This window comes from Dipodomys spectabilis, unplaced genomic scaffold, assembly GCF_019054845.1.
Source record: "Dipodomys spectabilis isolate Male_0828 unplaced genomic scaffold, ASM1905484v1 ptg000002l, whole genome shotgun sequence".
NCBI classification, from domain to species: Eukaryota; Metazoa; Chordata; class Mammalia; order Rodentia; family Heteromyidae; genus Dipodomys; species Dipodomys spectabilis.
In genome coordinates this window covers 55,738,221-55,763,914 of record NW_024870679.1, presented here as the reverse complement: position 1 = coordinate 55,763,914, position 25,694 = coordinate 55,738,221, and the positions used below count along the sequence as shown (strand labels likewise).

General features: G+C 47.5%; 1 protein-coding gene across 5 annotated transcripts in view; it reads left to right on the top strand.

Annotated features, from left to right (window-relative positions):
• Ttc39a (tetratricopeptide repeat domain 39A) overlaps positions 1 to 16,892 on the top strand; it is a 41,860-nt gene extending 24,968 nt beyond the window's left edge. For 3 of the 5 annotated variants that reach the window (XM_042684383.1, XM_042684365.1, XM_042684373.1), the window contains 12 exons: positions 1,210 to 1,309; positions 2,137 to 2,202; positions 3,817 to 3,925; positions 4,407 to 4,474; positions 4,556 to 4,615; positions 5,420 to 5,581; positions 8,835 to 8,926; positions 10,410 to 10,530; positions 13,608 to 13,719; positions 14,027 to 14,141; positions 15,642 to 15,758; positions 16,186 to 16,892. In XM_042684383.1, coding sequence (XP_042540317.1) covers positions 1,210 to 1,309; positions 2,137 to 2,202; positions 3,817 to 3,925; positions 4,407 to 4,474; positions 4,556 to 4,615; positions 5,420 to 5,581; positions 8,835 to 8,926; positions 10,410 to 10,530; positions 13,608 to 13,719; positions 14,027 to 14,141; positions 15,642 to 15,758; positions 16,186 to 16,309 — 1,246 coding nt within the window. In that variant the 3' untranslated portion in view covers positions 16,310 to 16,892. Of the gene's footprint in view, positions 1 to 1,209; positions 1,310 to 2,136; positions 2,203 to 3,816; positions 3,926 to 4,406; positions 4,475 to 4,555; positions 4,616 to 5,419; positions 5,582 to 8,834; positions 8,927 to 10,409; positions 10,531 to 13,544; positions 13,720 to 14,026; positions 14,142 to 15,641; positions 15,759 to 16,185 lie in introns of those variants that run through there. The other 2 variants (XM_042684389.1, XM_042684397.1) reach the window with 2 other exon arrangements.
• The last annotated feature ends 8,802 nt before the right edge of the window (positions 16,893 to 25,694 follow it).

Sequence of the window (25,694 nt, the reverse complement as noted above, 5' to 3'; positions counted from 1 at the left end):
CTGTCCCTAAGCTTTTACTTCAAGGCTAGTACTTGAGCCACAGCTCCACTTCCAGCTTTGTGGTGGTTAATTGGAGATAAGAGTTTCATGGACTTAACTGCCTAGGCTGGCTTTGAACTGTGATCCTTAGCCTCCTGAGTAGCTAGGATGGCAGGCATGAGCACCAGTGCCCAGCTATCTTAACTTTAATGGGTCTAGGTGTCAGCCAGTAAGGCAGTATTACCAAGCCCAACACACCACACAGTGTGGGGGCACCATGCTCTGTTGGGGGAACTGCATCTGTTCAGGGACAACCAGACAAGTGCTCTGGCCCCTACGTCTCCAGCCAGAATGATGTCTCCACAGTCAGGCCAACCCCTTACCAACTCCCCTTAGAATAGAGCTCTGAGGCATTGTCCTGTCATTCCTGGGACAACTCTTCTGTCTTCCTTGTCACATTTCCTTCCTCTTTCTACCTCAGACCTGTTGGATCTTCTCGCTGTTCTTCAAATATTCTAAGCTGACCCTTTACCTCAGGGCCTTTGGAATGCTGTCTGTCAGGGACACTGTACCACAGATGGGAATACCGAGGGTATCTGTGCTTTCTGCTGCCCTCCAGTGCCTGGCACAGAGAAACCTCAGGAATGCTTGCTGCCTGGAAGCCCCTATAGTGCTCACAGCCCAGGCAGAGGCAGGCAGATCTTTATAGCCTCTGTACTGGGCTCTAGACTCTGTGCCATTCAGGACCAGGAGGAAGCAGGTAAACTCCAGGAAGACTTCCGGAGAGAGGAGAGTTTGAGTTCACAGCCCAGTGTTCTCAGTTGGGGGCAGTTGTGCCCCAGGAGACCCTTGGCAATGTCTAGAGAATGTCAGTTGTCTGAGAAGATGCTACTCACAACTAGAGGGCACCAGGGAGGTACTAGCGAATATACTAACTGGGACAGGCTTCCTTCAACTCCCCCCAACAAAAAAGTATCCTGCCTAAAATGTCAGGATGAGAAGCCATGTTTGAGAGCATGGACCTATGTCTAGAAGTTGGGCCAGGCAGGTCACACTGGAGCCAGAGGGTTGAAATGTAGGGGTGAGGCATATACTGGCTGGTAGCAATTCCTCGCATATCAGCTCCCTGAATCTACGAGATTGGGCAGGAGTTCACTGCAGGCCCAGCTAGAATGGATCCTCACCCACACTCCCAGGATATGGCTGAATAGTGCTTTGATCTTCACACAGGGAGCTGGACAGTCTCATCCAGTCCTCACAGTATTGTAAGGCGGAGAGCTTCAGGCACTTTGAAGGAGGGGTGAAGCTTGGTGTCGGGGCCTTCAACCTGGTGAGTGGCGGTTCCCCCAGCCCCATTTCCCTGGTGTCTGGGCTCCAGATAAACAGGCACTGCAGGTCCTTTATTATTCTACACGTGGTCAGCCATGAGGACCATGGTGCATGACTGTGTGGTGAGCACCAGGACCCCACACGATCTTGACTTGTGTCCAGCTTTGAGGAGCTCATCGTCAGGGTCACAGTGGAGGTGCTGGAGTGCTTGGAGAGTGGCTGAGCATGCGTATGTCACACTGATAGCATGAAGCTCTCAGCCATGCAAGTGATTCTAGCACCAGAACTGGACCAGCCCAATAAGCCAGAGTTTCTTCTATCCTGGAAAACTGGTTGCTAAGGCTTAGTGGAGCCAGGGAGGAGGACAGGCCTGGAACCAGCTGCTGACTGACAGGGGACAGAGAGTCAAGTCGTCTTAGGGGAAGCTGGGAAAGATTTCCTGGGGGAGGCAGTTAAACATCTGAGCTGGAGCTCGAAGGATCTACAGGAGTTCCAGGCGGGGAAGGGGGTTCCAGGCAGAAGCAGCAGTGTGAGCTGGGACAGGAACACTTGCGAGTGCTGTGCCTGCTGTGTGAGGGGGTCTCAAGGGATATACAGGTCCCCCCGCCCCCCCCCCCCCCGCCTTGGTGGCCAGAGACATTCCTGTGTGTGTCTAGGAGACGTGGCAGCTCTCCCCTCCCCTCTCCTCCCCTCCCCTCCCCTCTCCTCCCCTCTCCTCCCCTTTCCTCCCCTCTCTGGGAAAGCCCTTTTCAAAATCTGGCCTTGGGGTGAGGTTCCCCGCCCCCACCCCTTAGCACCCTCCATGGGCCCCTATCTCTGTTCCCACAGACGCTGTCCATGCTTCCTACTAGGATCCTGCGGCTGCTGGAGTTTGTGGGGTTCTCGGGAAATAAGGTAACCATCTGCTTTCTGGTACCTTAATCCTATTCAGTCCTAGGACTGGAGCAGGGCTGGATGGGATGAGGCTAAGGAGCTGTGGGCCTGGGTGCCAGTCCTGCCTTACCCCACCTCAGTGTGTGGCCAGGACACAGGTCTTCTCCCCTTGAATACTTCCTTATTTCAGGGTCTTGGGAAAGTCCTCCTCTCCAGGATGATTTTTTTGAGAGCTCTTACCTTATCAGAGAAAAAGCTCAGGGAAGTCCTCCTGTGTATCAGATCGTGACCAGGACCAGAGAGCTCAAACACCCATAGGCTTTATTGAGGTCAAGAACCCCAAGTATCTGCCCCCACTGGAGGTAGATCACTGATCTTCTTGATGGTGGAGAATCAAGTGGTGAAAGAAATACTGGTCTGCAAGTCAGGAGCTCTCAGTTGGTACAGCTTCAACCCCCCTCCCCCCCCCCCGTGGTCTGAGCAAGTCTTAAGGCTCATCTGAAGAGCCTCATCTGTAGGCCAGATGGCCTCATTCATGTGTACTTCTTCTGTCCTTCTTGCTCTGCCCTGTCCACGGACAAGCTGGTAGTGCTGATACTATTTTTCTCAAAAGTGACATCATTTTTCCTTCAGTGTATTTAAAGGAAACATTGCTATACAAACCCCATATTAGTTGGCATAAGAACGTAATCATAGGGGCTGGGAAGGTGGCTTAGTGGTAGAGTGCTTGCCTAGCATGCATGAAGCCCTGGGTTTGATTCCTCAGTACCATATAAACAGAAAAAAGGCTAGAGGTAATGCTGTGGCTCAAGTGGTAGAGTGCTATCCTTGAGCAAAGGAAGCTCAGGGACAGTGCCCAGACCCTGAGTTCAAGCCCCAGGACTGGTAAGCAAAGAGAGAGAGAGAGAGAGAGACAGACAGACAGACAGACAGACAGACAGACAGACCATAAACATAAAAAAGAAATAGTATGTTGGGTGCCGGTAGCTCACGCCTGTAATTGAGGATCACGGTTCAAAGCCAGCCTGGGCAAGGAAAGTCTGTGAGACCCTTATTTCTAATAAACCACCAGAAAACTGGAAATGGGGCTATGGCTCAAGTGGTAGAGCACTAGCTTTGAGCTGAAGAGCGCAGGGACAGCGCCCAGGCCCAGAGTTCAAGGAGGGAAAACCCTCAGGGTAGGGCTCCATAGAAGACTCTCTGCCATGCATGTCTGAAGCCCCTTCAGTTCTAGTCTCTAAAGCAGGCTGCTGAGGTGCTGGTAGTACTGACAGGGGAAGGCAGAGCCTGAGGAAGGTAGGAGAAGGGACTGTAGTGTACAGGTAAACTGGTAAGCTCTGGTCCCAGCTCCATCACAGCCTGAAACCAGAGGTTCGCCCCACACAGTGCTGAGCACACAGGGAAAAGCTGCGGGAGTGGTGAGGGCCTGGCCCCAGCTGCAGCAGATTTCCTTCCCCGGGAAGGCTGCCTCTTGCTCAGGGTCACACAGCAGGGGAGCAGCCTCAGGGCCTCCAGACTCCCAAGTCTAGTGCCCTTCTGATCCCGCTCCAGCCACCCAGTCCTCATAGATGGCCAGTGACCTCGCAGACCCCCTGCCCCTCTCTCGGAACCTCAGCTTGTCCTCCTGTCCCCCAGGACTACGGGCTGCTGCAGCTAGAGGAGGGGGCATCAGGGCACAGCTTCCGCGCCGTGCTCTGTGTCATGCTGCTGCTCTGCTACCACACCTTCCTCACCTTCGTGCTCGGTAGGAATCGTGCTGGGTGGGCACAGGGTACTGGATCTGGTGATCTTCCAGAGTGAGGGCCTGCCACCCTGCTGGGACCCCGGGGACTGGGATCGGGGTACTGAAACCAAAGGCACCAGCCGCATCGACTGCCCTGGGGCCTGGGCTGTTGACTCTTTCTCAGTGTGTGACTGGACGCCAGCTGCTGGCCTCTCACTTGGGAACGGGAGGCGCTTGTGCCACCTGCTAGAGGGGGTGAGGGTGCATTCAGACTTGGCAGGGGCAGGCTCCTGGGGATTAACCCTGCCATGTACCAAGATGTCAGGACAACTATCTTGTTTAATGCTCATGCTACCCCAGAGACAGGAGAAGAGAATTATTATCCCCATTTTACAGAAGTCTAGAGACAGAAGTCTCTAGAAGGTTCTGGTAGGTTGCTGGGAGCAGGGCACAGGAGCTGATGCTGAGAAGCTATTATCCTTCCCCTGCCCTCCCCCTTTAGGTACTGGCAATGTCAACATCCAGGAGGCAGAGAAGCTGCTGAAGCCTTACCTGAACCGGTACCCCAAGGTGAGCACACCCTCTGCTGAGTGCTCATAGCTGGCCAGTGCCCCATGGATCCCAACCAGGCCTTCATCCATGTCGTTGCAGGGTGCCATCTTCCTGTTCTTTGCAGGGCGGATTGAAGCCATTAAAGGAAACATTGATGCAGTGAGTGATAGGGGAGGGGAAGGGTGTCCCTTGGGGTCCTCCAGCCCAACCAGAAGTCAGATATACAGAGGCATCCTCAAGGACAAGGCAGACCAGGAGTGGGACCCAAGAGAGAATCAGCAAGAGCATAGGCGTGGGTGAAGCAGTCTGGAGATGAGGGAGGCCACCTCATCTCCAGATGGAGGATTTTGCTAAGAGATGTGGACAATAGTTTTCCTGGTGAGGGGGTTGCTTGAGGAAGGTAGAAAGTTGGGAAGGTCACTTGTTTAGGGTATGGTGATAAAACTAGGCCCTTACTGGGTAGAAAGGTAGTGCAGGGTCTGAGCTAAGCCCTGGAAAGAGTTAGAGATGGGGAGGGTCTCAGACAGGGCAGAGATCCCAGCTGCTATACCAAAGCTCAAAACAGATTCTACAATATGGCATTCTGAGGGTCTTTAGCTGGCCCTGACAGGACAAATACCCCAGGCCTAGGTAACCTCATGGGAATGACTGGACCCTTTGAAGAGCATTGAGGCACAGACATTATTATCTCACTACCAATGTAGTGTGGCTCTGTCCTGCCCTTTCCTTTTGTGACCAAAAATCTAGAGTCCCAGAGAGGACCAGTAATGGAAGTAAGGTCCTGTCCAACTTATAGGGTAGAACCAGACCTGAGGCCGGATCACCTGGCTCCCCAGCCACTATGTGGTACAAGGCTGGACCGCCATGTACTGGAGGAGGCCATGGCTACTGTGATGTTAGAGGGTGCAGAGTCAGGGTGGTGCCAGGTGAGTACCCACCAGGCTGACTCACAGGTGCCCATAGGCCATCCAGCGGTTCGAGGAGTGCTGTGAGGCGCAGCAGCACTGGAAGCAGTTCCACCACATGTGCTACTGGGAGCTGATGTGGTGCTTTACCTACAAGGGCCAGTGGAAGATGGCCTACTTCTACGCCGACCTGCTCAGCAAGGAGAACTCCTGGTCTAAGGTGGGCTCCCATGTCAGGGCATTCAGAGGGCTAGGGCTGACTCAGATGAGCTAGGAGCCCCCAAACAAAGGGCCCAAACTCTGACTGAACATTGATGGGTCAGCTGGAATTGAAACAGAGCTATGCATTCTAATAGGAGTCTGGTTGGAAGGAATGAAAAACTGAGAGGAAGTTGCTGGGCACCAATGGCACACACCTGTAATCCTAGCTACTCAGGAGACTGAAATTTGAGGATTGCGGTTCCAGGCCAGCCTGGGCAGGAAAGGCAGTGAGACTCTTCAATTAACTACCAAAAAAAACCTGGAAGTGGTGCTGTAGCTCAAGTGATAGAGTGCTAGCCTGGAGCAAGAAGAGTTCAGGGATAGTACCCAGGCCCAAGCCCCAGGACTGGGAAAAAAGAAAAAAAAAAAAAAAAAAAAAAAAACAAGAGAAGCAGAGAAATTTATGTTTGGGCCTTGTGCATATTGCACAAATGCTTGATCACTGAACTGCATCCTTGGCGTGCTGGTTGAGATGTATAGTCACATGAGATAGACAATGTGGAATGTGGATCTCATGCATTGCTGAGTGCTCCAATGCACTTGGAAGGCGCATTAACATGTGTGTAGAGAAAGAGATTAACTCTGTCATTGGGGGCAAAACAAAGCAAAGCAGATGCCTACTCACCATAGATAAAAGTCTATCATGGTATATGTTGAAATAAATACTAGCCATTTCATCATGGTAATGATAGCACAGAACGCCAAACCCATCTAACACATGTGTCTAAATGACTTCAGCCCCTACTCAGTGAAGACATTACTAGTCTATCCTGGTCATCTCCCATGAGACTGTTAACCTAAAAACCTTCATTGCAAAGGCTGTCAGGCAGCTCCCGATCTGCACTGGCACACGTCAGGAGATTTGTTTGTCATCTGCACCTAGTTTCCTGTCCCCCTAGTTCTCACTGTGCATCTAGCACTTATTATTTCCTCCACACCCAGTGATCTAGAAGCTCACAACTACATTGAACATGTGCAGATCTCTGAGGTCCACAGAGCTATTGGTGACATATCCTGGATTTGAGGACCCTGCCTGGAGACTCTGAGGCCTTGGCTTTTCCCTTGCCATTCAAGTCTTCCCGAGAGGGCAGCGTGGTGCTGAGGTGCCCCATGCAACCACATCCACTAAAAGTGACTGTGGAGTCCTTCCTGTGGGAAGTCCATCTTCATGGAGCAGGGGAGGCCTGGTGTGCATGGCTGTGAGGAGACAAGGTCCTCACAGGTCATGAGGATCAGGTTAGTCTTCAGAGCTTGCTCAGTGACTCTATCTGCAAACCCACCTCAGAGGGGTTTTCTATGGGGAAAAATGGGATTGTAGCAATCACAGTTCTGCAGTCTTTTTGTTGTTGTGGTGGTGGTGGTGGTTGTGGGGCTTGAATGCTGGACTTGGGCGCCATCCCTGAACTCTTCAGCTCAAAGCTAGCGCTCTACCACTTGAGCCACACCACCACTTCTAGTTTTCTGGTGGTTTATTGGAGATGAGTCTCATGGACTTTCCTGCCTGGGTTGGCTTTGAACTGCAGTCCTTAGATCTCAGCCTCCTGAGTAGCTAGGATTACAGGAGTGAGCCACCAGCACCCAACTAGTTTTGCAGTCTTATCCATTCCTAATCTCCAGCTCTCAGTTACCACAGAACCCATTAGTTTCCAGTTCATAGCTCTCTCTGCATGAACCAATCCCAGGAAATCTGTTTCCCCAGAACAGACTAGGGGCTGACATGATGGACACTAAGTGGTGACAGCTGTGTGCTCAAGCTTGTACACAGGGAATGCTGGGAGCCCAAAGGCTGAGGAGGGCTTCAGGAAGCCTTGGATCTTGAGCTGGAGTCTGGGAGGAAGGAGTTAGAGTGGCAGAACAGAGTAAATGAGATGTTACACCAAGCCAGAAAGGAGCCAAGGGTGAAGTCTCAGGGTAAAGTTGCTGCCAGGAGGCTGTATGTCAGCAGGTGAGGGCACGCAGGATGGGAGTGTGGGGCATTGGAGGAGGCTCCTCTGAGCTGCTTTTGCTGTAAGCTTGAGGACAGGCATCATCTGCCTGGCACAGACCCCAGTGGCATAATCAGCAAGGTAAATGTTTATGGCTGTGATCTCCATCATATCCCTGGATAACTTGGATGCCTGCAACTCTTAAGCCACTACATCCATCTTACTTCTGGGGTGCAGAGCCAGGGGCATATATCTTGGGGAAGTAGGGAAGCACTTAGATGAGACTGACGGGGAAACGGTGGCTGGGGCAGGACGACAGCAGGCAAAGTCTGGTGGGGCTGAGGAGCAGAACAGTGGAAATGGTGAGGGAACACTGGGAGGTTAGAGGTGGGCCAGGTAACAGGTTTCTGGGAGGGGAGATTGCTTATCACAAACCCACAAAGACCAGCTTTTCCTCACGCTGTGAAGGCCAGACTAAAGCTCTGGGCTCCAGCGAGTGTGGCTGCCAGGTAGAGGCTGCTTTCTGTCTGTGTTAGAGTTCAAACTCTTAAGACGTCCCGGCTGCTTTCCTTCTCCACCACTACATTTCTTTTCTTGGTTATTTTTCTTGGTGGCTGCTCCAGCAAACATGCACTGTGTTTCAAGGCTTTAACCACTTGAGGGCAGCATGGAGCCAAGGGCCTCTCCTGTGGGACTTGGGGAAGTGGCCTATAGACTACTGTCCCAGCTGAGTCAGGGTTCAGATTGCTTTCAGGTATTGTCTAGTAGAGGGGATGAGATGTGTGTGCAGCCCCTGATGCACTGTGAGGGCTACGAGCCTGAGCTGACCCCACCCCCATACCTTTATGCAGCTCCTGCTGTGTGCCACCCATCTGTATGCTCCGTCCAGGCCTCTCTTAGCCCTCTTAGGACTCTGAATCTTCCCATTGTGCTTCAGGGGCCTGCTCTAGTAATCGCTGCTCCCCCAGAAGCCCTGATGTACTCGCTGTCTCTGCCACCAGCCACCCTCAGCAGCCCTGCCCAACTACTACAGGATTGGGGGAGGGGGCCAGGAAGGGGACTCTGCTGCTCCAGGGTGGAAAACCTGCTGCTTGGACAGCGGTTTCTGCAGGATTTGACTCAGCCCCAGTCTTCGGTTTGCTCAGTGCAGTCACCCTCGCTATTCGGAGGCTTGGGGACAGTGTTAGCCTCTATGCTGCGCCGCAGTGAGGTCTGAATGCGTGTTTGTGCCCATCATGGGCTGTGAGGGAGGAGGTTGCTCACATCTGAACTGTGGCTTTGTTTCAGGCAACCTACATCTACATGAAGGCCGCCTACCTCAGTATGTTTGGGAAGGAGGACTGCAAGCCATTTGGGGATGATGAAGTGGAGTTGTTTAGGTAGGCCTCCACCACCGTGCTACCATCGTAGCCCCACTGTGGACAGACCAGCGAGGCACTGCCTGTCGCTCCTTGAGTGGGGTGGCCAGAGGGTGGGTGTGGGGCGGCCATTCCCCCCAACCCTCACCCTTGGCTGCAAGCTTCCTGCCCCAGCAGCGCTCCTCCGTCCATCACCCTCATGCGATCACCACCTCGTGCTGCCGCCATCGCCCTTCAATGTGGTATTGTCCACATCCTCCAGCTCTCAGCCTCTTACATCAGCCAGTTAGGACCCTGAGGTCCAGAGCGGGGGGAGGTCCTTCGGCCCCGTGAGTCTGATGTGCTCAGGAGAGCACAGCACAGAGGCTGAACGGGATGAAGCCACGGTGACTGAGCACAGTCTCCCCATTGCTGAGCTCTATTACCTTGCACAAGGTCAGCAGTTATGAGAATAAGAAGCCCTCCTTGCAGAGTCATTTTGCGACAATAGATAACATATTTGGAACTTGATATAGGACCTGGGACTTCTCAGCCCCCGCGCCTGCCCCCAAGTGCTGCCATTGTCATTCTTCTCCACGCCACCTTGTTTGGACTCTTTTGAAGACTCAAAAGGGTTCGAGGAATGCTCAGCCATCACAGGCTGAGGGAGCCCGTGCCTTCCTAGGTCATAGTGAGGTTCTTCCGTCCCAATCAGCAGACCTGGAAGTGGGTGTAATAAGGAGAACTTCCTGGGCTACTGCTGTCACAATAATAGAGTGTTTATCACTTGCTGAGTACCTGCTACTACAGGGAACCCGCGTTTCCAGCTTGTCCAGAAAGCTGTAAATTGGCATCATAATCTCCACTTTAGAGATGAGGAAGTGCAGACCTAGAGAGGCGCTACAATGAACAAGCAGGCAAGGAATTGGGGGTGGCTTCACCTCTGATCCAGCTGTTTCCTGAGCCCCTGCAGCTCAGGCCTGAGGTCATAGCCACACCCGGGGAGAGTGGTTGGAGGGCGTGCTATTGTGCTGACTGAGGTTCCTACCGGGCCCTGCCCAGCTTCATTCCACATTTGATTCCACCACTGGAAACAGCTGAGTAGGCCGTGCGCTCGCCAGGCTGAAGTGCTTGAGCTGTGGGTCTGGGAGGTTCCACCCTGTCTCTGGGTGTTGGTCTTCCTGTCACACTGGGATTAGATTTCTGTTGGGCCCTTCCAGGAAGGAACCTGGAAGGAGAGCAGAGATAAGTAGGAGGCAGGGCAGGCCTTGAGGTGTCTAGTACATCTTCACCTCTGCCAGCTGTGGAGCCCCTTGCCTAGCCAAGGCAATGGCTAGGAATTGGGGCCGGGCCTGTGAAGTGAGACTCTCAGACTTGGCCCCTGAGAGTCAGTTCAGTTCATCATATAGACAGAGATACTAAAGCCCAGAGAGTGGCTGAGCTGCAGTTGGGTAAACTGGGGGGCTTCCCTGCTCTCTCACCCATTCCCACGATCTCTATCTCTTTCCTCCCATCTCTTTCCCAGAGCCGTACCAGGCCTGAAGCTCAAGATTGCTGGGAAATCTCTACCCACAGAGAAATTTGCCATCCGGAAGTCTAGGCGCTATCTGTCCCCCAACCCTGTCTCATTGCCAATCCCTGCTCTGGTGGGTAGAACATCTGGAATCGTTCTGGCCTTGGGTTTGGGATTATGGGACTAGAAGAGAGACATTGATGCCAGGAAGTAGTTGGATGAGGAAGATCTTCAGGTCTTGGGGCCTGGAGAGAGTTTCACCATTGACCTGGCTGTGGGGAAGAGCACAGAGGAGCCGACATCGCCCTGCTTCTGAGGAAGTGCTGGTCTGTGGGTGCTGGGGAGACAGACCCCTCAAGGAGAGCTTCTCTCCACAACAAGCCATTCCCCAGGGGCCAGACAGCTATCACCTGTTTGTCTGTGCTCCTAGACTGTTTGAGTTGTCACACAATTGTTTACAGAGACCAGCCTTTTCTGAAGACTTAGGGTCTCACCCATGTCATGTTCAACTCTGAACAAAAGCTGTGTGGCAAGTGTATTAAAGTCTAATAGATCCATAGAAAGATAGCTTGTCCAGTCTGCACAGCCAGCAAGTTGGTGAGTCAAAATTTGAACTCAGCAGTCTGGCTCCAGAGCCTGGATCTTCAGCTGCTAGTAGGATGCTAATTCCATGTATAATTTCTACAGGGACCAGACAAGCTTAAGTTTTGCTAAAAGTCCTGATGTTATTAGTAAAGAAGCCAGAAAAGGAGCCCTGGCTCTACTATTTGTGATATGTATAACTTTAGATAGAGTCCCTCTTTCCACAATATAAAGTATATACTAATATGCTCACTATATATAATGTTATATATTAAAATGTTATATATTATATATGTGTATATTATCTATGATATATAATATATATGCATTATACACATATATACTATGTGCATATATTATGTACTATATACTATATGTAGTATATATACTATACTATATACTATATATTGTATAAAAATATAAAAAAAAGGAAATGGGCAAGGTACATAATGCTATGTGAATTATATATATAACTATATATTATATATATAACTATATATTATATATAACTATATAACTATAACTATATATTATATATAACTATATTATATAATAACTATATATAATGTACATAGCATAATGTACCGTGTCCATTTCCTTTTCTTCTTTTTTTGGGGTGGGGGGTTAGTCATGGGGCTTGAACTCAGCGCCTGGGCATTGTCCCTGAGCTGTTTCATTCAAGTCTAGTGCTCCACCACTTTGAGCCACAGCACCACTTTCATGCCCATTTCCAAGTGAGGGGGTGGGGATACTGTAGGGAGGTAAGGAGAAGAAGCTATTCCAAAATCTCTAAGGGAAACTTTCCCAAAAAAGGGAGTATTCCCCAATTACTATTTTTGAGGAAAATGATGTACAGGCCAAAACCAAATTTATGTACTGTAGATTTTCTTTGAGCCTTTATTTGTTAACCTTCATGGTGAGTCTCCAGAAAGAGGTTTAAGGTTATGATATTTTTCTTGTATTTGGGTCTAGATCTCCCTGCCCCTCCACCATCGTCCCCACCCCCACCTTTATAATGGTAGACTTGCTAACTTAGGATTCAGAACAATTTGAACAATGGATCGATAGATCTGTTCTAAACATAAATTCCCTTCCTAAAAGAAAATTATCACCATTAAAATGTCTTTTTCTTTTTTTTTTTTTTTGCCAATCCTGGGGCTTGAACTCAGGGCTTGATTATTGTCCCTGAGCTTCTTTTACTCAAGGCTGGCACTTTACCACTAAAGCCACAGTGAAACTTCCAGCTTTTTCTGTTTATGTGGTACCGAGGAATTGAACTCAGGGCTTCATACATGTTAGGCAAGCACTCTTCCACTAAACCACATTCCCAGCTGTTTTATAGGACGTTAATGAATCACCTTCACATCTGTTATCTGGTCTGATCATTTAAGAAATGCTCATCAAGGGCTGGGAAGGTGGCTCAGTGGTAGAGCACTTGCCTTGTATGCATGAGGCCCTGGGTTCAATTCCTCAGCACCACATAAGCAGAAAATAAAAAAGCCAGAAGTGGTGCTACGGCTCAAGTGGTAGAGCACTAGCCTTGAGCTGAAGAGCTGAGGGACAACGCTCAGGCCCAGAGTTCAGGCCCAATGACCCAAAAAAAAAAAAAAAAAAAAAATGCTCATCAAGCCAGGTGGCTCACTCCTGTAATCCTAGCTACTCAGGAGGCTGAGATCTGAGGATCGCAGTTCAAAGCCAGCCCAGGCAGGAAAATCCATGAGACTCATCTCCCATAAACCATCAGAAAACTGGAAGTGGCACTGTGACTCAAGTGGTAGAGCGCTAGCCTTGGACTGAAGAGCTGAGGGACAGCGCCCAGGCCCAGAGTTCAAGTCCCATGACCAGCAAAAATAAAAATAAAGAAATGCTCATCAAAGATAAGAGTAATGGCAAATGAAACTTTAATATTTTGAGCTTCTTGGCAGTAAAGGCAAAAAGAAAAACCTAATCAGAATATGTTTTATAGTCTTTAGGGGGTAGTAACTTATTTCTAAAGGAAATGGAAAGTTGTTAATTGAGTTCCTTGGGGGAGGACAGAGAAGACAACAGTCATTGACATATTCTTAAGCTCTATTCTCTCGGAGCATTTGCAAACTATAATTCCCCTAATATAGGGGAGGCCCTGCTAGAATAAGAAGTTTGGACAGAGAGATTAGGAGACAGCATAGCAGGGAAGCCACAAAGCAGAAAGAAAGCTGGGAGGCAGGTGCCGGTGGCTCACACCTGTCATCACATCTCAGCCTCTCAGGAGGCTGAGATCTGAGGATTACAGTTCAAAGCCAGCCCAGGCAGCAAGGCTGTGAAACTCTTATCTCCAATTAACCACCAGAAAACTAGAAGTACAGCTGTGGTTCAAAGTGGTATACTAGCTTTGAGTGCCCAGGCCCTGAGTTCAAGTCTCATGACAGAGAAATATTGGCAGTGAGGACAATGGGGCACCTTAAATTTTCACGGGGGTGAGATTTCAATAAATGACAAGACTCTCTAGACCAGGGGAAACTTGCCTTGGAAGGTAAGGGCTAAAAGGACCTTTAGAGTCGCTGATCAGAGCTGCCCATTTTACAGATTGGAAAATTGAGGCCTTGTTGGGGCAGAACCTAGGCCTGACTTGCCCACCCCTGCCCTCAGGAAATGATGTACATCTGGAATGGCTACGCCGTGATTGGAAAGCAGCCGGAACTCACTGATGGGATACTTGAGGTTATCACCAAAGCAGAAGAGAAGCTGGCAAAAGGGCCAGGTGACTATACTCAGACCCTGGAACCTGCCGTGCTAGGTCAGGCCTTTACAATTTAAGGCTCCCTCTGTCTCCTTGTCCAGGCTTCCTCTAAGCTCCCTCTAGGTTCCCCCAGCCCCTGGGCTTCCTTCAGTCATGCTGAATTCATGCTATTATCATTGTCTTAGTATCTGCTTTTTCCTCTCAGATATGAGCCCCTGAGGACTATATTTGATTCACCTGTGTCTTGGGTCCTGCATAGAGTAGGGCTCTCTTTGTAACTGCAGCAGAAATGAGCAAGCCTGCCTTCTTCCCTCACACCCATTCCCAGAGAATGAGTACTCAGCAGATGATGCGTGCCTGGTGAAACTGTTGAAAGGTCTGTGTCTGAAATACCTGGGTCGTCTCCAGGAGGCTGAGGAGAATTTCAGGAGCATCCCTGCCAAGTAAGTGCCTCTGGCTGCTCTCTGGCCATTGGGAATTCTGGGAAGAGTTTTGGGGTCTCCTCCATCCTTAACCCAATAGAATACTAAGCCCACCCACCACCCTCAGGCATCACCCATGAACTGATCACAGATTAATTCAGACTCACCTCCTGCCCCTAGGCTGCCAATTTGCTTGACTCCAGGAGCTCAGTTTCTATAGTGTTCCCAGGAGTTTAATTCAGGGGGGAGTCTGCCCTTGACTTAAGCTTATCTGGAGGTTAGAGACAATATCTAAGCAGTTCAGCCAGGGTCACTCAGGCTATACTAGAGGGAAATGTAGTGAACGGAAGTTGCCTGAGTAAGAACGGGAACCTAAACCTGATGGGAGATAGCAGGAAAGGATCTGCAGAGTTGACATTTATCAGGCAGAGAAAGCAAAGGAGAAAGTTTGAAGTGGAATAGTTACTACATAATGTAAACACCTAGAAATAGACCAGACACCAGATGCTAGGCCCTTCGCTGCTGAGTGGAGCTACAGAGTTGAAGTCAGTAGACTGTTTTGATCACAAGACTAAACTTTATTCTGTAGACAGAAGAGAGCCAGAGAAGGATAGTAGGCAGGGCAGACTTGGGTTTTAAAAATACGTCTTCCAGCCAGGTGCCATTGGCTCACACCTGTAATGCTAGCTACTTGGGAGGCTGAGATCTGAGGATCATGGTTTGAAACCAGCTCGGGCAAGAAAGTCCATGAGAATTGGTTTTTATTAAAATTTTTTGTTGTTATTATGAAAGTAATATACAGAGGGGTTCATGAAACTCATCTCCAGTTAACCACTAAAAAAGTTGGAAGTGGAGCTATGGCTCCACTTATAGCCTTGACTATAAAAGCTCAGGGACAGCACCCAAGACCAGCACCAAAAACAACAACAACAAAAAACCCACACACAAAAAAAACCAAAAAACAGGGGCTGGGAAGGTGGCTCAGTGGTAGAGCACTTGCCTTGCATGCTCGAGGCTCTGGGTTCGATTCCTCAGCACCACATAAGAAAAAAGCTGGAAGTGGCGCTGTGGCTCAAGTGGTAGAGCGCTAGCCTTGAGCTGAAGAGCTGAGGGACAGCGCCCAGGCCCAGAGTTCAGGCCCCACGACCGGACCCAAAAAAACAAACAAACAAAAAACAAACCCAACAACAACAACAAACCTGTCTTCCAGGCAGGCAGGATGTTCAGAGAGGCCAGATTAGAGATAGGAGACTTGCCAATCAACATAAAGGAAAGGGGGGTTGGGCAAGGTAGTGGGCTACAAACATGACAAGAGCCATAGGGTGTCAGGGAGTTGGGGCCCTGGAGTATAGAATGGGAAAGCTCCACATTGGGATCACAGCCCTGCTAGGTCATGGGAAACTCCTCAAATTGGAATTTACATCAGGAGATCCTCACAAGTCCTGAGAAATCTCCAGAGCAAACCCTGAAGAACTGCTCAAAGGCAAAGCCTGTGAGCCATGTTCTGCTCTGTTCTTACAGTGAAAAGAAGATTAAATATGACCACTACTTGATCCCAAATGCCCTGCTGGAACTGGCCCTGCTCTTCATGGAGCAAGGCAGGAATGAAGAAGCCATCAAGCTTCTGGATACTGCCAAGTAAGAGTTGGGTAATGTGGATGTGGAACTGGCTGTGGGGTCCTAGGCCACAGTGACTGAGGCTGCTGGCAAAAGTAGCATGACAGCCCAGAAGCCAAGCTGGTCTTTGTTTTTTCTGGGACCTCATCTCTGACTGCCATAGGAAAACATCTTCCTCCATTTACAAGTGAGCAATTGGAATCCCAGAGACTAGAAATGAGTTGCCAGGGCCTCAGCAGGCTGCAGCTCTCCTTTCAGTCCAAGTTCTCTTTGGAGCTCAGTGCGTTCACAGAGCATATGCTAGGGGGCAGGGGCGACATACTCTTAATCCTTCCATTGGGTTACATCCTTTTACAGGTGTGGGATGGGGGTGGCTCACACAGCTCAAATGTACACAAAAGACCTCCTGTCGCAAGTAGCTTCATGTGTCTGATTTCTTCACTTCCAGGCTAAACTACAAGAATTACTCCATGGAGTCAAGGACACACTTTCGAATCCAGGCAGCCACACTCCAAGCCAAGTCTTCTGTAGACAATGGCAACAGATCTGTAGTCTCACCAGTGTCTTTGTAGCTTTGTGCAGCACTCCTGGGCTAGAAGACCAACAGAGACATCTGGACAGAGCTCCTGGAAACATTTCAAAAGATCTCTTCCCCTGCCCCGCCCTTGCCTTGCCTTTGGGGTGCATCGGTGCTCCAGTGGGATGGCACAAGAATATCTGTGCACAAGCAAAGCCGTCAGTTTCACCAGTGTGGCCATGGCAGAGCAGGTGGGGCTTCTGCCTGCCCTGTCACACATACGGGTACTTGTTTTTCACTGTGATGTTTAAGCGAATGTATGAACAGTTTACATTTTCCTTAGAAATACATTGATGAGATGATAGTTGGCTTTAAAAAACAAAGCAAAAAAAAAAAAAAAAACCCAACCAACCACCTGTACATCTTTTTTCTTAACCTTAGGGATGTGATGTAGAGGTAAATCTCTTTACATAATGCCAAAATCCACGTTTTTTCAAATCTTCCTTTAAGAGGGCCTGGGGATATTCCCAGAGGGTCTGTGCCTCTATCTTGGAAGCTTCTGGGAGTTGGGCATGGAGGTCACACACAGCCACTCACCATTCTCCTCCCATACTTTGTTTCCTTTGTTATTCATTAAAAACCAGACAGGTCTTTTTAGTGTGAGATGAAATTTTGAGTCTGTCCACAGAATCAGTCACTGGAAATGGGAATGCCAAGGCCTGGCAGAGGAGCCATATTGCGCTCTGTATGCCAAAACGACAATGTTAGGTGGTGTGGGGGAGAAAGTTCTCAGAAACCAGTCTGCCTTCTTGCTGTATACCAAAGTGAAACTCCTGGGAATAACACGATATATAAAGATCAGCTGGCTGGATGCCTGTGGCTCATGCCTATAATCCATGTGACTAAGGAGGCTGAGATCTGAGAATTGTGGCTCAGAGCTTAGGCAGCTTAGGCAAATCAGACTCTTGTCTGTAATTAACCTGCAAAAGGCTGGAAGTGGAGGTGTGGCTCAAGCAGTAAAAAGCCATGAGCAAAATAGCTGATTAAGAATGTTAAGGCCAGCTGGGTGCTGGTAGTTCAGGCCTGTAATCCTACCTACTCAGGAGGCTGAGATCTGAGGATCGCAGTTCAAAGCCAGCCCGGGCAGGAAAGTCCATGAGACTCTTATCTCCAATAAGCCACCAGAAAACCAGAAGTGTGCTGTGGCTCAAGTGGTAGAGTGCTAGCCTTGAGCTGAAGAGCTGAGGGACAGTGCCCAGGCCGAGTTCAAGCCCCACTACTGACCAAAAAAAAAAAAGGTTAAGGCCTTGAGTTCAAGCCCCAGTTATGGCACCAAAAAAAAACCCCAGAAATATTTCTGTACCTCACTCCAAGATACATTTATTTACCTTATATTTATTTACCAACAGCATCTTTCTTTAAAAATAGGATAGCTTTTTCTTGGCCTGTTGTATAGGTCTTAGAATTTTTCAGTTAAGAGAAAAAGGTATTTAACAAAATGTATATACTTAAAGAGATGGTGAAACCCTATTTCAACAAAATACGTGTTGCCTGAATTCTTGGGCAGGTCAGAAAATCTTGATCAGAAGCCACATGGCCCATATGTTGTATTTAGATATGATGATTCAAAAACGTTTGTTACTATCCTTATAAAATGATATGTGTCCATGGCTCATGCTACTAAGGAGGCTAAGATCTGAGGGTCACTATACCAAGCCAGCCCAGGCAGGAAGGTCCTTGAGACTCATCTCTAATTAACCACCAAAAAACCAGAAGTGGAAGTGGTAGTGGCTCAAATGGTAGAGCACTAGCCTTGAGGAGAAAAGCAAAAACAAAAAAAAAAAACTACTCTGGCCTTGAGTTCCTGCCCTAAGACTGGTGCTCACATACACAACAATCACAAACGAACCTTATTTCTGGCCACTAATTTCACCATTCCCATCCTGTTAGCAATACACCTTAATGTAACCATTTCTCCGGAGGGAAAAAATGTATCCAGTAAAAACATTCCACAAAACAGTGACTCTCTGAAAGCATGAATGTGGTTTCTCTAAGCAGAACCACTGCCAACTCTCCCCATTTTCCAGCAGTGCTGCGTGGTAGCACTTTTGAGCATCTGTCAGGGGCTATGTTAATAATCCACAGCTGATGACCCCTGTATGTGATACTGCATGAAGTCGTGGGTTTCAGGTAAAGTGTATTCTCATCAGGAAAAGAACTAAAAGCAAGAGCTCCTTTTGCACTGACTGCTGTCAGAGTAAACATGAAGTATTTCAGAATGTTCTCCACAGATGGGGCCCTTCACTGCTATCCAAAGCCTGGATGCTGAGACCCGCCTGAGCTGTTGAGCAGAACAGGGAGAGGGTGTTAGCGATGGGCCGGGTAAGCATGGCTGCCCCACACATTAGAAGGCTCTGCTCTGCCCAACAGCACCAGTCACAGGAGGCGCAATGTGACTTGCAAAACGGCACTTTACAAAACAACAAAAACTTTTTTTTTTATCTCAATGCCCATTCCAAGTGCTTTTGCTTTTTTATTTTAAATTTTGTCAAAATGGTTTCCTTTGCCAACATATGCTGGGCCTCATTTATTAGCTTACATCATTTTACCTCTGCTGCCCTGGTTGCAGGCTGGCTGGTAAGACAAATTAGTGGGTTTTGCCTTCTCAAGCTCATCTGCAGCTTCTGAGATAGTCTATCAAAAACACCTTGGGCTGGGAATGTGGCTTAGTGGTAGAGTGCTTGCCTAGCATGCATGAAGCACTGGGTTCAATTCCTCAGTACCACATAAATAGAAAAGGCCAGAAGTGGGTGCTGTGGCTCAAGTGGTAGAGTGCTAGTCTTGAGCAAAAGAAGCTCAGGGACAATGCCCAGATCCTGAGTTCAAGTCCCAGGACTGGTGCACGCGCACGCGCGCACACACACACACACGAAAACATTAGGTCTCTTCTTGTACAACCATATCCTTACGCAGGGGCTGCTGAAGTTAACAACTTTATTGTGGCTTTCTCAAGTGGCATTTTTGGTCACTCCTTCAAATAGAAAAGATCTTGCCAGCACCACTGCCTTGGAGAGACCACTATCAAGTGAGAATTTTGGCCTAAATTCTAGTCCTGGTTTATGACTGATTTCCAAAGTGATCTTAGGGAAATCTTGACCAACCCTAAAAAACAGTAAGCCACATCTAGACTGATTCTTGACAGTTCCCATCCTAACTCTGGGCCAAGTCTTTTTCTTGGTTTTCCAGTCTGCAAAATGAGATAACCTTCCTTGTTTGTATTTCCAAGCATATGATGCAGAAACAATGGGCTGCTCTAGTGGCAGTAAGGTTGAGGGTGGTGGTAAGGGCTATTGCAATAGGGAGCAAGTAATCCTTATTTAGAGAGTCTACATCCTGTGGCACACAGATGAACTCTGCTCTGGGAAGTAGCAACACTGTAACATGAGCTAAGCAGGCCTTTGACAACACAAAGCCTACCTCAGACTCGCTGATCACAGGCCTCCAGCTTGGCAGTGCCCTTGCTTGTCTCTATCAGCCCTCCCATGTGTTGGCGAATTCCCCCATTTCCTTATCACTTGAGTCAGAATAGGAGTGTTTCCAAGAGAGTTATCATCATAGCAAAAAGCTATAACCTGATACCATAGCTAGGTCCTTAAGAGTCAAACATCAACCCAAGTCTTTGTTGAGGCCTAAATGAGATTCTCAGCAAATGAAAAATGGTACCAGGAGGTTTTTAGAAGGCCCCACCCTGCTGAGAGCTCGATGATTTAACAAAGGAATCAAATCCCCTGTCCTCTGGAATTATTCCCTACTCTGTTCAAAGCTGATAGGGAGTCAGTAACAATATTCTCCTGGTTTGGACAAAAAAAAGCCTTTTCAACACTGTTCCCTGCTGTCCTTAACCACCATCATAGTAACTGAGTGATGTCTGAATTCCACACAACACGGGAAGGCTCACAGGCACACCTGCCCCCCTGATACAGCTTGCCAGGGTTAGAAAGTGCCGTTCTGCTTTGGTAAGCACAACTCCTCTAAATCTGGTGCAAAGTTCATTATTAGCCAATAGGTTAAGCTCACAAACAAGAAATCTTACCTGTGAGCTTTTCTAAATGAGCTATCTGCAAATCAAGTGAGAAAACAGCTCTTTGGGAAGTCATTCTCTGACCATGATCCCTAGCAGTTGATATTTTGTTTAATCAGACACGTCATAGTTAACACCTCACAAATGACACACTCACATTAACAAATACTTCAGAATATTTGATGTCCTATGCTCTGGGGGAAATTTCGAATAACTTCATAGTAGGCCTGCTTTATTCATGGGTCTATTACATGCAGTTTTGATGAGGTTTTTTTTTGTGTGGGTGCCAGTCCTAGAACTTGAACTGAGAGCTGAGGGCTGTCCCTGAGCTTTTTGTGGGCTAGTGCTCTACCACCTGAGCCACAGCTCCACTTCCAGCTTTTCTGGTGTTTAATTAGAGATGTCTCATAAACTTTCCTGTCCAAGCTGGCTTTAAAATCATGATCCTTAGATCTCACCTCCTGAGTAGCTCAGATTTTAGGTGTGAGCCTCTGGCGCCAGTCTTCAAAAACTGGTCACTAGGGGCTGGGAAGGTGGCTCAGTGGTAGAGCGCTTGCCTTGCATGCTCAAGGCCCTGGGTTCGATTCCTCAGCACCACATAAGCAAAAAGAAAAAAGCTGGAAGTGGCGCTGTGGCTCAAGTGGTAGAGCACTAGCCTTGAGCTGAAGAGCTGAGGGACAGCGCCCAGGCCCAGAGTTCAGGCCCCACGACCGGACCCCCGAAAAAAAAAAAACTGGTCACTAGTGGCTCATGCCTATAATCTTACTTACTCAGGAAGTTGAGACCTAGAGGATTGGTGTTCAAAGCCAGGCAGGCAGGAAAGTCTGGAGATTTTATCTTCCAAATAATCAGCAAAACACCAGCACAAAGCCTTGAGTCCAGACCCCAGTACAGGCAGAAAATAATAACAGTCTCCCATGTTCTTACAACTCAGCTTTGTCAGATATTAATGTGTCCCACATTCATTTATTTATGCTATGCTAGCACTTAAACTCAGGGCCCCAGAGCTGTCCTTGAGCGTTTTGCTCAAGGCACAAGTGGTATAGTTGAGTCTCATGGACTTTACTGCCTAGGCTGGCTTTGAACTGCTATCTTCAGATATCAGCCTCCTGAATAACTAGTATTACATGTGTAATCAATATGGTACCCAGCTTCATATTCATTTTTTAAATAATTATATTAGAGATCACAGAGGTTCCTGTAGAAACTCTGTCCCTCTATTTCCCTGCTTTTATTCTTGTGCTGAGTATAAAAATCAGAAAAATAAGTAGTTCTTTCTTCAAAGTTTTGTTTTTAAATAAATGGCATTACAAGTCTGGTGTCAGTGGCTCACATCTGTAATCCTATCTACTCAGGGGGCTGAGATCTGAGGATTGCAGTTCAAAGCCAGCCCAGGCAGGAAAGACCCTGTGAGACTCTTATCTCCAATTAACCACTCAAAAACTGGAAGTGGTGCTAAGGCTCAAGTGGTAGAGCACTAGCTTTGAGCTGAAGTGAGGTATAGTGCCCAGGCCAAGAGTTCAAGCCCCATAACTGACAAAAATAAATAAACAAATAAATGGCATTACTCAGCATGTGCCATTCTGTAGCTTGCTTTTTCTCAGTATCAGGTTTCTGAGGTTTAGGTTCTTGAGGCCCTGAGTGTAAACCCCAATGACAGGACCAAAAAAAAAAGTTAATAAATTTAGATTTCCGCACATGCATCACAGTTTAGTTGATAGAGTTGTTCTCAGTCCCACCATTGGAAATCCACCATTTGGATGTACTCCTCCTCAGAGTAGAGAGAGGGACTGATGTGAGCAAAAAAAAAAAAAAAAAAATCACACAAAAAAACAAAAACAGCAACAAAAATGCCCTTTGCCCAAGTTTTGGTCTGGCATGCTGTAATCCTTAACACTTAGGAAGATGAAGCAGTAGCTCAAAGCCATCCTGAGCTATATACATTGACTTGGTCTCAAAACTCAAGTGGCTAGGGTAGAGCACTTGCTTAGCATATGTAAGACCTATCACAGGAAAAGAAATGCCAATACAAAACAGTATTAGTTCAAAACCACTGAGGGATGATGGAGAAAAGGGCATGATCTAATTTCCACCTGGATAAGCAGAGTTGTCAACTGCCCCAGGAACAGGAAGTGACACCTGCAAGTAATGATATGCTAGAAGTGATTTGCTATACAAACATGGTCACCTGGAGTGTGTGTGTGGGGGGGGGGGAGGGAGGAATATATGAGGATAACAACACTCAGGATCTGCTTTAGTTTTTAAGCACTTAAAGAGTGCTTGACTGGTCAAGCACACAAATGTGTTTAAGCGATCCAATGTTACTCTGGCTAGAGCTGACTTATTCCAGTTATCTCTGAAAAAAAGTTCTAAGCAGATCCATAGTTCAAGAAAGGACTAGGCTAGGGCTGGGAAGGTGGCTCAGTGGTAGAGCGCTTGCCTTGCATGCCTGAGGCCCTGGGTTCGATTCCTCAGCACCACATAAGCAAAAAGAAAAAAAAAAGCCAGAAGTTGTGCTGTGGCTCAAGTGGTGGAGCTGAAGGACAGCGCCCAGGCCCAGAGTTCAGGCCCCATGACTGGACCCAAAAAAAAAAGAAAGAAAGGACTAGTCTAGGGCTGGGAAGTTGGCTCAATGGTAGAGCGATTGCCTATGCATGCCTGAGGCCCTGGGTTCGAGTCCTCAGCACCACATAAGCAAAAAAAGAAAAAAGCCTCAAGTGGCACTGTGGCTCGTGGTAGAGTGTTAAGCCGTGAGCTGAAGAGCTGAGGGACAGTGCCCAGGCCCAGAGTTCAGGCCCCACGACCAGACCGCCCCCCCCCCCCCAAAAAAAAAAAAACGAAAGGACTAGTCTACTAAAAATATTCAACCTTAAAGTTCTGTCACATGGGGTAGTGGATAAAAGTAGACTGGAATCAAAACAGTTGAACTACTATACCGCTTTTAAGAATTAGTTTTACCAATAATGGGGCTTTAATGTACTTTGTAAAGTTGGGGGGATAAAAAAAATCATGTAAACAAATTACATATATATTTAAGGTCTAATTACTGAATCACATGCACTGTGGGAAGATATATAGTATTTTCTGTAGAGGGAACAAATCAGGATCTCTTGGGCCGCTAATTAAAGCTTCTCCAGGTTTTTACTCTGTTACCTGACAGTGTGCAGCCTGTGTTCTACTTGGAATCCATAGAGATTACATTTCAAGAGAGATACCCTGTTGGTTTTGACTGGATAGATATTCATATAAACTTTTTAAAGAGATGAGTGATAGAGCTAACCCTTATCTGTAAGTTTTGAATTTATATTGTTTCATCCCATGTACAAAACTATTTTTTTCCTACAAAAAAAAAAAAAGCTTCTCCATTTCTTGGCTTTGTTCCTGTTAGGTAAAAATCTTGAATTGATCCTTTGTATAGCAGGATTACCTAACAGTTCAGGTCTCTCATCCTTATAGTGGATGGCCTGGGTACAAAAGGCTCTTTCCCTAACTTAAGTATGAAAAATGCTTGATAAGCACAATTGACCTGACCTGGTTCAAACATACATTTTATTTTATTTTATTTTATTTTTTGGCAAGTTCTTGGGACACCAATAGCATTAGCATCATCTGGGAGCCTATTAGGAATACACATTCTAGATTAATCTAATGCACACTGAAAGTTTGAGAAGGGAGCCTCTTTAAAGCCTGGGAGGAGGCACTACAGCAGCCCATCTTGGGTCTTGCGCTCAGTGAGGACTATTACTAAAAGAGAAGGTGAAATGTTGGCCAGGTTAAAACATCATAAATCCAATTTCAGGAGTTGGAGATGGTGGTAGAGCGCCAGCCAATGAGCAGAAATGTCAGATATCGAGTTTGAGCTCTAGTCTCAAATTAAAAAAAAATCCTATTTCATGTCCTTTTTCCCAAAAGGTGATGAACAGGAACTAACAGCTGGCCACATTCTCAGGTAGATGAGATCAATAGGAAAGGTTTGAGGTACTTTTTTTTTTTTTTTTTTGCCAGTCTTGGGGCTTGAACTCAGGATTTGGACAATGTACCTGAGCTTTTTTTGCTCAAGGCTAGCACTCTACCACTTGAGTCACAGGACCATTTCCGGCTTTTTCTGTTTATGTGGTACTGAGGAACTGAACCCAGGGCTTCATGCAAGCCAGGCAAGCACTCTACTACTAAGCCACATTCCCAGCCCTGAGGTACTCTTTATCAGAAAGTTGGCTGGAGATATTTGCTTCTGTCCTTCTATCTGAACAATGTGGAGGGTACTAGAAAAAAATGGTATTGCAAGTGTCTTGAGCAGGCATGAAAAGATAGTACAAGAGGTCAGATGGTACCAGCTGTATGAAGTGAGCAGAGGCAGTCAACTACTCCCTGTTTAGAACCTTGGATTTTATTTGCAGCACAATGGGAAGCTATTAAAGCTTTAAGTTGAGAAATAACATCAATCTATTCACTTAAAATTATTTTAGTTGATTTGTGAAGAATGGTTATATAGGGCTACGCATGGAATTTATTAGCCTCCAGTACCAATTGTTTCTGGCCTCTCTCAATTACTAATGAAAATAATTGCATCTTTTCTTCACTAGCTACTAGACTTAGGAAAAAAACGAATGCTTCCAATATGCCAAGCAACAATCACTCAAGAGTAGATGGTGTGTTTTGTGGTTTTTGTTTTTTTTTTTGGTCGATTGTGGGACTTGAACTCTGGGCACTGTCTCTGAGCTCTTCAGCTCAAGGTTAGCACTCTATCACCTGAGCCACAGCACCACTTCGCTTTTTTCTGCTTATGTGGTGCTGAGGAATCAAATCCAGGGCCTCATGAATGCAAGGCAAGCACTCTACTACTGAGCCACCTCCCCAGCCCTGTCCCTGAGCTTTTTCACTCAAGGAGAGCACTCTACCATATTGGCAGAGCCACTTCCAGTTTTCTGGTAGTTAATTGGAAATGAGTCTCACTGACTTTCCTGCCTGGGCTGACTTCAAACTGCAATCCTTAAATCTCAGCCTCCTAGTACTACAAGTGTGAGCCGAGCCACCAATGCCCAACCTGTTCTTTGCTTTTCATAAGAAATCAAGTTTATCAAAACTCGAAAGAGGAGGGAAGGGATGGTAGGGGAAAAACAAAGGAGGGGGTAACAATGCTCAATAGGAAATGTACTCATTACCTTACTCATATAACTGTAACCCCTCTGAACAGTATCTTTACAATAAAAAAATATATTAAAAAAAAAACCTCACAACCATGAACAGCATTTCTTACATCAGAAGCTCAGAACACAGGTACCTGTTTTGTTTACTTTTGGTACTGGGGTTTGAACTTGGGGCTTTTGGGTTTGTCAGGCTGCTCTCTACTACTTGAGCC